Source organism: Poecilia reticulata, chromosome 7 (assembly GCF_904066995.2).
Source record: "Poecilia reticulata chromosome 7, P_reticulata-male-v2, whole genome shotgun sequence".
Classification (NCBI taxonomy): domain Eukaryota; kingdom Metazoa; phylum Chordata; class Actinopteri; order Cyprinodontiformes; family Poeciliidae; genus Poecilia; species Poecilia reticulata.
Genome location: NC_088836.1, coordinates 13,459,259 through 13,473,316, shown reverse-complemented (window position 1 = coordinate 13,473,316; position 14,058 = coordinate 13,459,259). Strand labels below are relative to the sequence as shown.

The 14,058-nt window shown below is 37.8% G+C and overlaps 1 protein-coding gene across 4 annotated transcripts in view; it reads right to left on the bottom strand.

Annotated features, from left to right (window-relative positions):
- The window catches only part of pex14 (peroxisomal biogenesis factor 14), a 64,396-nt gene that overhangs the window by 33,343 nt on the left and 16,995 nt on the right, over nt 1–14,058 (bottom strand). For all 4 annotated transcript variants that reach the window (XM_008413422.3, XM_008413423.2, XM_081608907.1 and 1 more), the window contains one exon: nt 5,954–6,038. In XM_008413422.3, the coding sequence (XP_008411644.1) occupies nt 5,954–6,038 (85 nt within the window). The remainder of the gene's footprint in view (nt 1–5,953; nt 6,039–14,058) is intronic.

The window sequence follows — 14,058 nt, the reverse complement described above, 5'->3', positions numbered from 1 at the left end:
TGCTCTCATTTCCCTGCTTTACTGCCTTGTACTGATGACAAAGTGAGCAAGGCCTCGGCTAGGTGGCGCCGTGGAGTAATTTATAACCACATCAATCCCTTTACCTTCCTCACAGGCCTTGGTCATTGTCATTTTTGTCCGAGAGGTGAGTCACATAACCCCACTTACAAACAACATCCTATTAATATCTGGGATGATGAACCCTACCCTTACCTTCATACCAGGTATGGTAATATACAAAAAGCCCACCTGTAATCCCCCTGACCCTGGACCATCGGCGTTCCTCTCAGGGAGAAATCTATTAGTATCATTTATTCAACACAATAATAACCAGGAAGCCATTCAAATGTAAAATAAAAGTGATTTCCTACGGATACAAAATGGACTGTATTTTATGGGCTAATGTTCCCTCTAATACAATAATACTTTACTTTATCTAAATTAAATTGTATTGGTTTAAGTAATGGTTTACTGGGGAAAAAACTGGAATAAATTTTTATAAGGACAAACTAAAAATACTAAGATGGAGCTAATATAAGAACCAACAAACAAAAACAAACTGCTTTTATCACCACACTTTGTGGTATTTATTGTGATAATAATAAAAGTAACTTAAAAATGTACTTTTGTTACCAAATATGTCAGCATATTCATAGAGAGCCAAGCACTGCTCTGAAAATAGATTACCCGTTATCAGATGGTTTACTTCAGTACACGAGTTAAAAACACTGCAACTGCAACTTTAGGATTAATATCACACCCACTGGATTCAATTACATTTTTAAAGTGGGCTATAAACCGAACCAGTGGCATTTAAATGCTCAAAACAGGTAAACTAACAATTCCAACAGGACATCAGTCAGAAGATAGAAGCCATATTGGAATCTGAAGCCAGGGTTGGCTTAAAAACTTCTGATTTTTTTACACAGCTTTAGGTAAGCTGTTTATTTTTTCAAACTAAAAAATAAATAAGTACAAGTGGACACCAGCAGAAATAATGTCAAAATTTAAATAAATGTATAGAATTAGCAAAAAGTAGCAGTACTAACTTACTTTTTTTAATGAGTTCTGACTATACCTTTCTTATTTTATTACCGTAATCCATTATTTTATTGTAATTTAAATGCATGTATATGTTTTTATTTACTTTCAATATACTATTTTGTTTTCTAGAGATTGTAAAAGTCCGCCATATTTAATTTGTTTAAATTCCTTTTATAATATCCTGCACTTGAACAAATCTGTTGATGGCTTTGAAGACAACAGATACATAGTTTCTCATATTTCAAAGAGGAAAAATTCATGATTTCAAAATCAATCAAAACATTTCCTGATCATATTTTTTCCTTTGATCAACTCTTAGTAAGGTACTAGAAAAAATGTATGTGTGTGTATGTGTGTGCTCAAAAAAATAAAGGGAAAACTTAAACAACACAATTGTTGTTTACTGTCCACTTAGGAAGCAACACTGATTGACCCGACGAGGGTCCCCGTTGTCAATCAGTGTTGCTTCCCAAGTGGACAGTTTGATTTCACAGAAGTTTGATTTACTTGGAGTTATTTTGTGTTGTTTAAGTGTTCCCTTTATTATTTTTTTAGCAATGTATATATATATATATATATATATATATATATATATATATATAGGCATTATATAAATCGGCTGATTTCCGTGAAAAAGTATATGATCGGTAATCACCGATCATGGTCTCTTGTTGCAGATCACACAACCCGATCACCTGCATCTCATTTCGCAGCCTGCCCATGCAGCTGGTCTCCTCTTTCCTTCACATTGCGCAAACGCGCAACAACAAATCCTAAGCGATGTGGAACTTGAACGCACTGAGTGAATGGGGAAGTTTGCGTGTTGCGGTGGAAAATTGAAGCATGTTGGGTGAAGCACGTCAAAATGCATCAACACGACGACTCTAATATGGCATAAAAACAATGCCATACTTGACGGAATTTGGCTATATCGAGGCTCACTGGTTCACTGCAGTAAAAAAGGCATATGGAGGATCAGACAGCAGGTAAAGTAGCGCACAGCTACAAACACTCACCCAGATTAGCATGACGGTTAGAAAGTTAAACAAATAACCCGCAAAATTATTTAAGTCTTCGAGCTGTGATGCAAGACGCTGGTTCTGCTCTCGCTGTTGAACCGCTGCTACGCTACAGGTAGTAATATTTCACAGACGGAGCGCCACTTCACCTGGTAGTGACTCTCACACCGAACCTCTGCAGCATCTAACTTAAAAAATACATTTTACATAGGTATTAAAACTTTCGCTGTCCTAACATGAGACAAATAATCTCTGAAAAAATAATCGATCTCCTCCCTGTTCTGCATAATTACTCCGCTCAGTCAGAAACAGCCACTCAGAACTTGCAGTAATCAGCTCGCCGCCATGCTATCTGGAAGTTTTCACTCAGTAACTCAGGATTGTTTATTGTAATGGAACCTGTATTTGCCTTTGAATGTTAAGTTTTATACTTGAATTTTTTGGCAATGTTGAGAGGTTTTATTTTGGCTCTTTGAATTATTTAGCCTCTTCAGAGCCTTCATATGTTTTCAGTCTGTTAAAGATAGTATTACCGATAGCAGTACAATTTGCACAATGCCTGTTTTGATTTTTTTCTTGGAAAAAGTTATTAAAAACAAGTTTTTGTCTAAATTAAGCTGAATTCATGGTTCCTTTTTCCATATAATGTAACCAGTAGTGCTTATGATTAAAAAAAAATTATAATTATGTGATCGGTATTGGTGATCGGCCCTCATGGGTGATCGGAATCGGCAGGAAAAGACCTGATCGGCACACATCTCTTATATATATATATATATATATATATATATATATATATATATATATATATATACACAGTAAATATAAACGTGTATTTGTCATGGTTGTACTTATTTTTTGAAAAGTTTTGATCACCTCGGCTCTGATTACGTTCAGCCTTGTAATCAAGTGATGTCAGTTCAGGGGCCACGGTCAAAGTGACACGCTGAAAGCTGGAAAATGGTCTTGACTTTGTCCTGAGAATTTGATTTTTGTGGTAATTATGTGTGAAACTGCTAATTGTCTGGGCTAAATGGTGGAGCCAAAATGGGGCTCTATGCTCTTTTAGTTGTTACAACTGTTAATTGTGGAAGACACAGATGGCACAATTTCCTAGACTCGTCTGTCGCGCATTATATTTCACTCAAACAGGATAAAATTTAACAGAGCTTTGCGAGGAGCAAAATTGCCTCAAGATTGTTGTGTGACAGTGGAAAATGCAATTCATTTGCACTCTTCTGTTACAGAACAAAAAGCATCTTGATTTTCACTCCATCAAAGTGACAAACTTTCAATATTTCAGCCAGTTTATTCAACTTCAAGGACTTAAGAAGGGCAGGAAGGAATATTGGACTGCATAATGGCCAATTCATTCTCTGAAATTGACGGGAGAAAGGAAAACAGAAAATTATATTTTTCAATGAATATTGAAATAAATCACGCTATTATGATCACTTTTAAAAAAAAGAAAGCGAGAGACGTATCCAGAGAGGCATCCTTCCATGCAGATCAGGACACCAAATACGCTGGAAAATAATATGCACGACTGAGATTATTGTGTAAAGATTCTGCAACATGCAATCAAAGTGGGCCCTATTTTCCCCTTCATCAGCTGTCCGGCGTAAGCGCTGGCAGCAAGAGGAATCCAATTTAAATTCCACTCTACAGGGAGACGGTATTGTTTCATTTTATGTGTGCTTTGACATTTCTGGCTGCTAATATGGAGTAAAATCGAGAAGTATTTACATAAATATGGCATTAAACTGTATTAGAAATTAAGAGTGACACATTTTCTGTGGCGACTGTGGAATGAGGGAAATGATTGAGTTTCTGTGTCGAAAGGTTGAGAAGACAACACATGCTGGGTGAAGACGCAGGGAGAGTATTAGCCTGTTGCTGTCTGCAAAAAAGTCCACCATAGCTCAAGTTAGCAACAACACGAAGAAGCAAGGAGCTTGTAGAAAACAAACATGTTTTATAAATCTACGTTCATTTCTATGCATGGAGAGAAGTAAATTTTAATCACGTTTAAACAGATGTAGAAATCCTGAAGCCATTCTAAATCTACTTTGACTCTAACGTTGGTGATCTTGGAATCGGGTATTGTGTTTTAAGGCAAACGTTTTACCTCACACAAACTATGCCCTGACTTCTGCTCCCAATATGTGTCCTAGCCTAGAAACCAATACTTAAGATTGCTGTTTTTATATCATAGCTCCAGAAGAAAAATTTGAATTGCCCAAAATCTGTATCAGCAGGTCAAATTCTACATAATCAACATTGCTAATTTAATCATTCTAGCTTTTAGACTACATGGCCAAAATGCTAAATGTTTAGGTAAAATGGTTCTGGATCAAAAAAACATACGTTATCTTGAAATTTGAATGTACAGACCAGACTGGAATCCACAAAACCTACATCTGTGGAACTTTACATAAGAAAACTAAGACAGGAATACTTTTACAACCACAAAAGTATTACAGTCAATCTTGCAATTAGATGCAACTAAAAGACAGAACAACATACAGTAATCGGAAGTGTAACTTGAAGCCCAAAGCAGCAACTAATACGATAACAAGCAGATAGAAAAAAAAAAACAATGCTTAAAATATTTCCAGGTTCCCTGCCAAGGAACTCTGCAATAAAAGTCCGGAGCTATGAGTAGTGCAAAAAGCTACTCAAACATACTTTGTGCTTAGTGCTTCATTTCTCATAAGTATGCTCTCTCCCAATGATCAATGTCTTCATGCAAATCAAGACTTCTTGCTTAGACCTACAGTGGAAAGAGATTTACCAAAATAAATCTGCATTAAAGGGTCATACATATTTCATGGATGTAAAGTGCAGTAAAAGCAAACCGTTTTGGACGCTGGGGCTCCACAAATATCACAACAAAGCTGAAAATAGGAAGAAAATGAGTCACGGCATTACGTCATCCGGCTCGGGCTTTGGGAAAACAGCAGCAGATTGGGAACTGTCTGTCAATAATGAGGCTAAAAGATGAAGAAATGTAAAGAGATATTAACAATCATTACAGTCATATGAGAGGTGTGTAGCAGCAGCAGGCCAACATGGATTTGGTTTCAGGTTACCTTCCCAAGTCACAGAGCTCTTAGGCTCACTCCTCACTGTTTGGTTCCTCTAATGCTGCAGGCAGAGTCCCTCAGCACTGTACTGACACAGTCCCCTAAGTACTGAACTGCCTCACGACCAGTTACAATAAAAACATTCCTCACAAAGAGTTAATCTGTCGTAAGGACACACACACGCGCACGCACGCACACACACGCACGCACACTCCCATATCTCTGTCATCACTACTCAACCACAGATCCACAATTCAACGACTGCCTTATATCGAGCCGACTTTAATGAGTTCAGCGTAATAAACTTTTTTTTTTTTGCCTTTTTCATTACACAAACCATATTCTACAATGCGAAATGTCTGAATAAATTACAAAAGAAAAAAAAAGTTAGACGGCAGAGAATATTTCAACCTTCCCTTGTCAGAAACCCTTACTGTGCAGTTGCTCAAATTTACAATAACCATTAAATTAAGTAAAAGGGTTAAAATGCTAGGAGGCAATATTGATAATTCCATTGAAAACTCAGGGGGAGTTTGTCAATATTAATTTTCCTGAACCCAAAGGAGCATCCTGACTGGTGTGTCATTTATTCACGAGGCCTGAATCCTGTTCTATGGAGCTAAATCGACCCATTTTTTAGGACCAAACACCATCCACCCCCTTGCGAGCAAAAAGCTATAGCTGCAATCTCTGACCTTTCTGGACCAGTCCAACCAGAGGGAAACAAACAAAACACTGAAACGCAAATGCTGAATGGTTTTATTAAAGCTTGATTTGGCCAAACATTAAAGAAAAGTCTCTGACCTTTTTTCTTCAAGAAGGCCTTTCTGGTGGCCAGGGGGCTCTCGCGTACCTTCGGGTTCTGCAGAAATTTTACGGCAGTTGCAACCTGGAAAGAGACAAATCGGATTCATTTCCTCGTAATCACGTAATGTGAGTAACCCTAAAGGAAACTGATGCTGTTAACACTCTAAACAAGAGTCTAGACCTTCCTTAAGAAAAAGGTTCATTATAAATCCACCGCAGCTAAAAAGAAGGGGGGGTGGAATAAATGGATTCCATCTGATAGTTGCATTTACACCCCCCCCCCCCCCCTTCTCCCCTCGCAGTCAGTAGTGAGGAAAAAGACCACCTGACCACTTTCCTGCTAAATGTGGAGAATGACCAAATCAGCAGTTATAAAATTAGCCCATCAGGAGTGCCGGACAAATGGAGTATGGAGCTTAATTTGCTATTACCCTCTTAAAGACAAACTTCCATTCTTAAGTGCGCAGTGGAAGAAAATCTATACTTAATGCAGAGGTGATCATTTGTATCTAATAACTTGAGAATCCGAGGCAGAAAACTTCTGTAATTCTTCCAGTTAAAAACCTGCCGTGATCAAATCACCCCGCCTGACTGTTGTAATGACTTGAAACGTTAATGCACCAGAACGTTAAATAGCATCAGAACATCAGTAGTTTTAAGTGCACCACGTTCATCGATTCTATTATGTTTTCCTTCGAGATGCACCTTAATTTTCCACCCAGTATGCATTTCCAAGAATTGGAGGCAGGAGGTAGTGCTGGTGGAGGTGGTGGGGGGGCTGGGTATCTTCCTCAAATGGTATTAAAACATAAATTTGAAGTGGGCGCCGTGAAGTGGCGCCTCCTAAAATGGATAAATATGTAGGGAACACAGAGAACGGAGAAACACACTGGAGGGGAGGTTTCGATGACTTATTATCGCACCTGTGGTCCCCATGATTCAATTGTAAAAGTCATCCCTCTAATAGCTTGAAAGGTTTTGATTACTCTTCTTTTCTCTTAGTGTTGAAAGATACAAAGTGATTGAGCGCCCTGCCAGTGGTAATTCATTTTGGGTAATGCATTGCATATACTATGGACCCGTTTCAATCCAAAAGAATCGTAGTTTAAAGTTGTTTGAGGGGCGGAAGTGGCAGGGAAGCTGTTTAAAAAGCTGAGGTTCTGTCACAAAGGTGCAATGACCGCCTTCTCTGAAAACCTGGCTGGCCCTCTCTACGCTACAGGAATAGACTTCGAGGACACAAAGCAATTTTATTGATGTGATAAATTATTTCCATACAAATCTACTAGTTTGCAGAGATTATGGTGTTCAAAAGGTTTCACAATATGTATGCAATTCCCAGGATGTGGAAATGGCTGCATCTTTATTAAAATTAGGCACCCTCAACTTTTATGGTGACAACCAGAGGATGGCATTTTCATTATGAACCAGCAACCGTTGCTTTGGGCCAAAAGAAACACTGAAAACACTGAGAATTTTCATTTGATACCGTGTCATTGTTCATGAACAGGACCTTGCAAAGGTACTTCTTAACTTTTGAAGTTTCTATGTCAAAAGCACAAACTTCAACGTATTTCGTTTTCTGTGATATTTTGTAGTTTTGAGTAGAAAAAAACAAGAAGGGAAACATGGTTTTCTAAATATTTTAGAAATAAAAACCAGAAAAAAATTCATAAACACAAGTCTATCTGTGATTGTAGCAGCTTTAACACTTGTAAAATTTTTGCTCATTCTTCGTTCCAAAACAGCTCTAGTTCCCTCAGATTGAATTTGGAGCATCAATGAAGAGCAATTTTTAATTCTTTGACTGGTCCACTCTAACTGAGTGATGAATAATGAATATACTTTGATCTAAACCACCCAACCGAAGCGCTTGGCTGTATGTTTAGAGTCGCTGTCTGCGATAAGGTGGATCTCTGGCTCAGTCAAGCGTTTTGCAGCTGTAAAAGCTTATTTTTTTGGTAATGTTCTCTATGTAGCTTTACCCATCTTTCCAGGTACGACTTGCTTCCCAGTCGGCATCAACTTCTCAGCATGATGCCGTTACCACCATGTTTTACAGAGTGTGTTCAGAGCCCTTTGCAAACATAAATGATGCCTCTCTGATTAATAATGTCCAATTTGTCAATTTAGTGTGTTTGCACTTGCGACATAGTCTCTCCATTTCTAGATGAATTTGCTTCAATAATTGCTAAACATTAGAGATGTTGTTTCAGAAGTTAACCCTGCCTTAAACTTCTTCAGAACTTTCTGTCTGCTGTGGTCCTTGATTTTCATGGTGCCGTTTGTTCTCTAATGTTCTCCAACAAACTTTTGCGGCCTTCACTGTACAGCTGGATTTATACTCAGTTTGAATTAAACATAAGTTGACTCTGTTTATTAATTAGATGCCTTTTGAAGGCAGTTAGGTGCACTGGGTTTTATTTATGGGTGTCAGATTAAGTGGGATGAAAATTTATACACACCCAATCATCTGGATTTGGATTAAGCAATAACGTTGAAATCTGTGCATCATTTTCTTTCCACTTTAAAGCTCTGCACTACTTCACTTTGGCTCATAAGTACATAATCATGACAAAACATGAAAAAGTATGAAAGTATGAATGCCATTTCAAGGCACTGCAGGTGACAACTTAAAAAAAAAGACAATAAATCTAATATTCTAATTTTTCAGTCCAGGAAACTACAAAGTGGTGCAGACTCTAGAAGAGGTAATGACCTATTAGAGAAAAGAATACGCTGAATGAGCAGTCCTTGTTTACACTGCCCTAAAGTTTCAGTTGTCCAATTATTGACAAGAAAATTGTATCAATGTTAACAGGCATAAGTATGATACCTCAGAAAGGACCGCAGCTTGCTCAGCGGCAGACTAATGAGGCAAATGTCCATTTGGTTAAAACCATAGTGGTGGATCTTCTGGGAGAGGAAAAGTGCACTTCTTAGCAGATGACATAGAGGCTTTGCACAAGTTCCATCCAGACATCTCAATCAATTATAACCACATTGCACTGATTTCACTCTTGTTATTGACTCATGGATCACCCCAGTTATAGTGTTGGGTAGCACACCACTGGGCTTTTAGGGTGCGCATGATGGATAACAGTACAAGATGCATTCGCGTTGCCGGTATAAATAAGAATTTTTTTAAATACATTTTCTCTTTTTTTTGGCAGACAACTAGTAAATTTTAATCTTAAAGAAAAACTGGGAAACTTTGTAAAGCTTTGACTACAAATGCACCAAAGTGCTCCATGTAAAGTGCAATAATCTTTGCAAACCAGATAACCAATAAAGTGTCAGGTAAAGCTGAAAAAGAGGTGAAAACTCAATCACAGGAAGAGATAACATTAACCAATACACTTAAAGAGAGTGAACTTGATGAACAGACAAGATTACAGAAATGTTATTGAGTTTGAATTGGACCAGACTTTGCACTGCACTCGTGTGAAAATTACAACAGTGATGCCTCGAACTGTGAGAAATGAGGCTGGAATCCAATTAAGTTCGAACCACAGGGATGGACGCCTGAGGGAATCCGTGTAACCAGTTGTATATTTTTGCTCTAACTAGTAATGGCACTTAACTATAACATACCGCAAGACCTATGGATGTTATACAGATGTGCATTATGGGGAGTAGGTAGGTTACCTGAACACTTGGAGTATCTGATCGGCTCCAGAAAAGCCTTAAATTATCCTTCATGTGTTGAATCTGACTTGTCCAAGTGTTTCAAGTTTATTTGTTTTTAATAATATAGAGGTTTTCAGGTGAAGAATTCAGTTCAAATCAAAAGGCAGCTCATTAAGTCCACTGATTTGAAACCACGGTATAATAAAAAATGGTGTCGTCTATATTTACATGGGTTTATCCATGATTCTGGTGGCTTGAGTAAAATTATCATGGTTTCACTATAACTCAGCACCACAATTATTATTTTTACATGCAAAAGTTCAGAGCCTATGTGTTTTTAGTAGGCCTGTATGACGCCTCATTCGCAAACAACAGCGATGGACAAAAAAGACGCTTCTCTTGGTCCACGTTTGAAGCATTAATTTTTGTGTCAAACGTTCTGATGGGACACCGGAAAAGACTGTTACTGTTTCCAAGTTGTAAAAACTGGAGTTGGCCTCTTACCGAAGTTATTCAAGGATAAAATAGCATTTCAGTACCAAGCGGATTGCAGCAAGCAAAAATGTCCCCAATCCCAATGTCAGCGTCCACAGTTCACATTTGTAAAGAAGTATTTTTTCAAAGACATGAATGATCATTAGTTCCTGAAACACATGAAAGCTGAGGTGGTATAATAGGACTTTGCACCAATCTGATGGTTAAATAACCTAAATAACAGATTGGAAACAATAAACATTTTTGTTGTTAAGCTCATCTGTCTATTCAATAATAAATGACGCATCAAAACGGCTACGCAAATTTTTCATCCTAAATCAGATTTTAATCCAGAATAAGATCATAGATTAATGAAACAATTTTCATTTCATTTTCATCTGTCACCATCTTTTATTTATTTATTTATTTTATTTTTTTTTTACAAAAACCAATCCCTTAGTGTACAGGACAACTCCTTATGGTCTGTTTTGCAGAGACATTAAGGACATTGTAGGACAAAAAGTTGGGTCTTAGTACAGAGGGCTAAAAGAAAATCATTAGCAAGTATAGGATTCAGTCTCAGTGTGAATCAATTCATTCCAAATTGCCCTGGCCTGTGCATTTGTGAAGTGCCCCTGATATAATAACAGACTGGTAGACATGATCAAAAATCGTGTTAGGATGGTCTCAAATTTCCCCGCTTCGAACACATGTTTGGAGGACCAAAAGCGAGAGAATGTGAGATGGCAAAAAAAAAAAAAAATAAATAAATAAAAAATGAAGCTTTATATTAATTTGGTGCTTTCATGGGTGATTTGCTATTAGGGCTGCAGCCTTAAATGACTTAACCCAATACTGTTCTGATATCAGAGCCCTGCGAGAAAGGAATTAAGTTTTAATGCAATTATTGTATTTCCTTTGGTCGCCTGACTGCTTGATGTGGCCGACGGTGCTTTTTAATCTTTTTAAAAGAGCAGGTTTAAACGGCCTTCTAATTGTGACACCTTCCCTGCTTTAATGTTGACCTTTAGCAGGAAAAGGCAAGGCCTCATGGGAGCAGCTATGGGGAATTATTGACCCTGGGAGACATCAGGAAGTGAGATGCTGACCCAACCATTTAGGTAACAGTTGGTCAGACACTGGAGCTTTAAAGGCCCAGTAAGAGATGAACCCCCCCAAAAAAGGATGAAGCTTTATTATTTATTTGTTTTTCTGATTAGATTAATTTATAATCCAAGAAATCTTCACGCTATAAAACAAATACAAAACGGCTTAGTTTTCCAAGTGTTATGCTAACTAAAATATAGTTAATCATTACTGAATGAACCCAGGGTTTGAAATTTAAAGGTTAGACTCAACGTTTCAGTAGATGAAAAAAAGGGTCATGGAAAACATCATTGACATTTGCTAGGCAAAGGTTTAAAAATAACAACATACAGCACTGTATCAGTGACAGAGCCACGGGCAGGGCTGCAAACATGACATCAAAGGCACATTATGCAATTTGTAAAGGAGGTGGGGGTTTGTTGGACGGAAATCAAGTTGTTTTTTTTTTTTTTTTTTTTAAAAGGCCACTACGTTTCCAGACCAAACTTTCCATTCAGAAGCACTTCACTGTCAAACATGGAAACGTTGAATGAGGTTTGAGGGCGTGAAACACAGAAGGCCGAGTAACTTATCCGACGAGGACGTTGTCGAGCTGCGCAAAGAACAGATGAGACCAGAGATGAGACCACGTTTTGTTCTTCAGAAATTTTCCGCAACGATCAGACGCATTTTATGATTCAGTTCGACGAGTACATCAGATCGTGCGATCGATTGCCTCATCCTTCATATAATCATTAGTCAGAAAAGGGTTTACCTGATTGTTTTTGTGTGAAGTACGAGGGGGTTAAGAACAACACAAAGCAACAAAGTGTTGTCTTCTCTTTTAAGTCTGAGCAAAACTAACAACAGATATAAAGTCAGCTCTGACTTTTTTTTTGTGTGTGCAACTGTCAGTGTCACTGACGGGGGTTGCCTTTAGTAAACTAGAGAGATAGATGACAGTTTAGATAAAGACATCCCCCTCAATGGTGGCCTGAAAGCCCAAAGAACCGTTCTTTCTGCTGAGGAGCAACACCTCCTTTTTTTTTCCATTTTTAACTCACATGTTCCTTTTAATTCAGGTAAAAGGCCCAAACGGTGAGTCTGGAGCTGCTCTGAGAGATGAGGGTCATCAGAGATTAACCCGTGGCACTTTAGCGGCGGGGGGAGACGAGGAGGAGGGGGACTCGCAGTCGAGCACAACAAACTACTTAGCTACCACAAAACATTCCTGCCCCTTCTCAGCTGCAATCCAGTAATGGATACTTCCTCAGCTCCTCAATTGGTCAAAATGTTTTCATACAATAATTTAATTCAGAAACACATTTACAAAGCAGGAGTAATCAATTTTAATTAGTTGATTTTTTTTTTCCATTCGCATAAAATTTAATGTACTGCCATCGATCTCCTTTGTTCTTTAATGCAGTGCCTCTTTCCTGTAATTTGAAGCTTTTCTTTTTCTTTTTTTTTCTCCTCCTTTTGCAGTTAGCGATGACATTCTGTGACAAGCAGCGCCGCATGCTTTTTAGTACCAGAGAGTAAGCAGATTAAAGTAAGAAAAATCAAAAAAAGAAAGACAGCTCAGTTTGATACTAAAAAACTCTAAGGGTGAGCTCATAACGTGGTACAAAAATGCATCAGAGAAAAACAAAAGGTTTGGTAGAGAAATGAGACATCGACATATCGGAAAATGCTTAAAAAACGGTAAAACGCGAGGGCCTTCAAATAAAATCAATCATCAGCGATCATGGCTACTGATTTTGCAACAGAAATGTCTTATCTCACAGAACAAAAGCTGCACTGACGCTATGTTGATATCATCATTGTACGTGCCATTCAGCTATGACCTCAAAAGTTTCCAATGCAAATCTGCATGAACGGAAGGTGCAACACATGGTTATTAATTGACTAATGCATTTATTAGTAATGCTTTTTTTAAATTTTTTTTTAATGATTATTAGTTCCTCAGAAAAAGTCCAATTGTGTAATTGGCATATCACAATGTTAGCAGATTACTATAATTTAATTCAAACTGTGAAATTTATATTTAGATCCAATAAGCACAAAGCACATATGTTTAGAGGATGAAAAGGGCAAATTAAAAGCGAGCCGTACCAAAATATTTTAAACTTCAGCTACGTAGAAATGATTAAATTTCAAAAAATGAAAGTCTAACTTTAGATTAACAAAGGACAAAATTATGCATTTCAGGCCTGCATTTATATTAATTTTGATGGTTATGGCTTTAAGTGAATGAAAACCCACAATAAATATTACATAAAAACAATAGAAAAAGACTACTTTCAAACACAGAAATATTATGTTGTTTAATCATTGGAAAGGCTGCTGACTTGACAGGTGTCAAGAGGTCATCGGTACCATCCACACAAGTCTAGCTTGGCTCAGTTCAATTTGAGCCTACTTCATTCGGGTTTTGCAGTTTTCCAGTAAGTACTTTGTATTAACTCAGGTTTTTAGTATTAACTCAACTGCGGCATCTAATCGTGCCAAGTCAATCCGAAAATGCAACTTTGGAAGATTTCTGGTCACTGATTGGCAACGGTGTGGCGTCACTGAGAAGTCACGAGAAAGACTCCTTTAAAAACTCATAATAGTGTCCGAGCATTTTCTGATCCTTTAAGGAAAAAAATGCAACAATGAAATCAACACCGTGGCCCTATAACAAAGTGCAAACATTTTTGTTCTTGGTGGCTGATGAGAAAATATAGTGGGAGCCTGACGGTGGTTTGCCACATACAAATCACGTCTCGTTATTTTTCAAGCTGCCTTGCTATGACATACCCACCCACATTTAGGTGGTGCTCCATTGTGAAGAAAAACGCCACAAATTGTGTCGAGTCAAATAGCGCTGAGTTGAGTTGGACGGAAAAGCGTCAAAGAGGAGGAAGCCA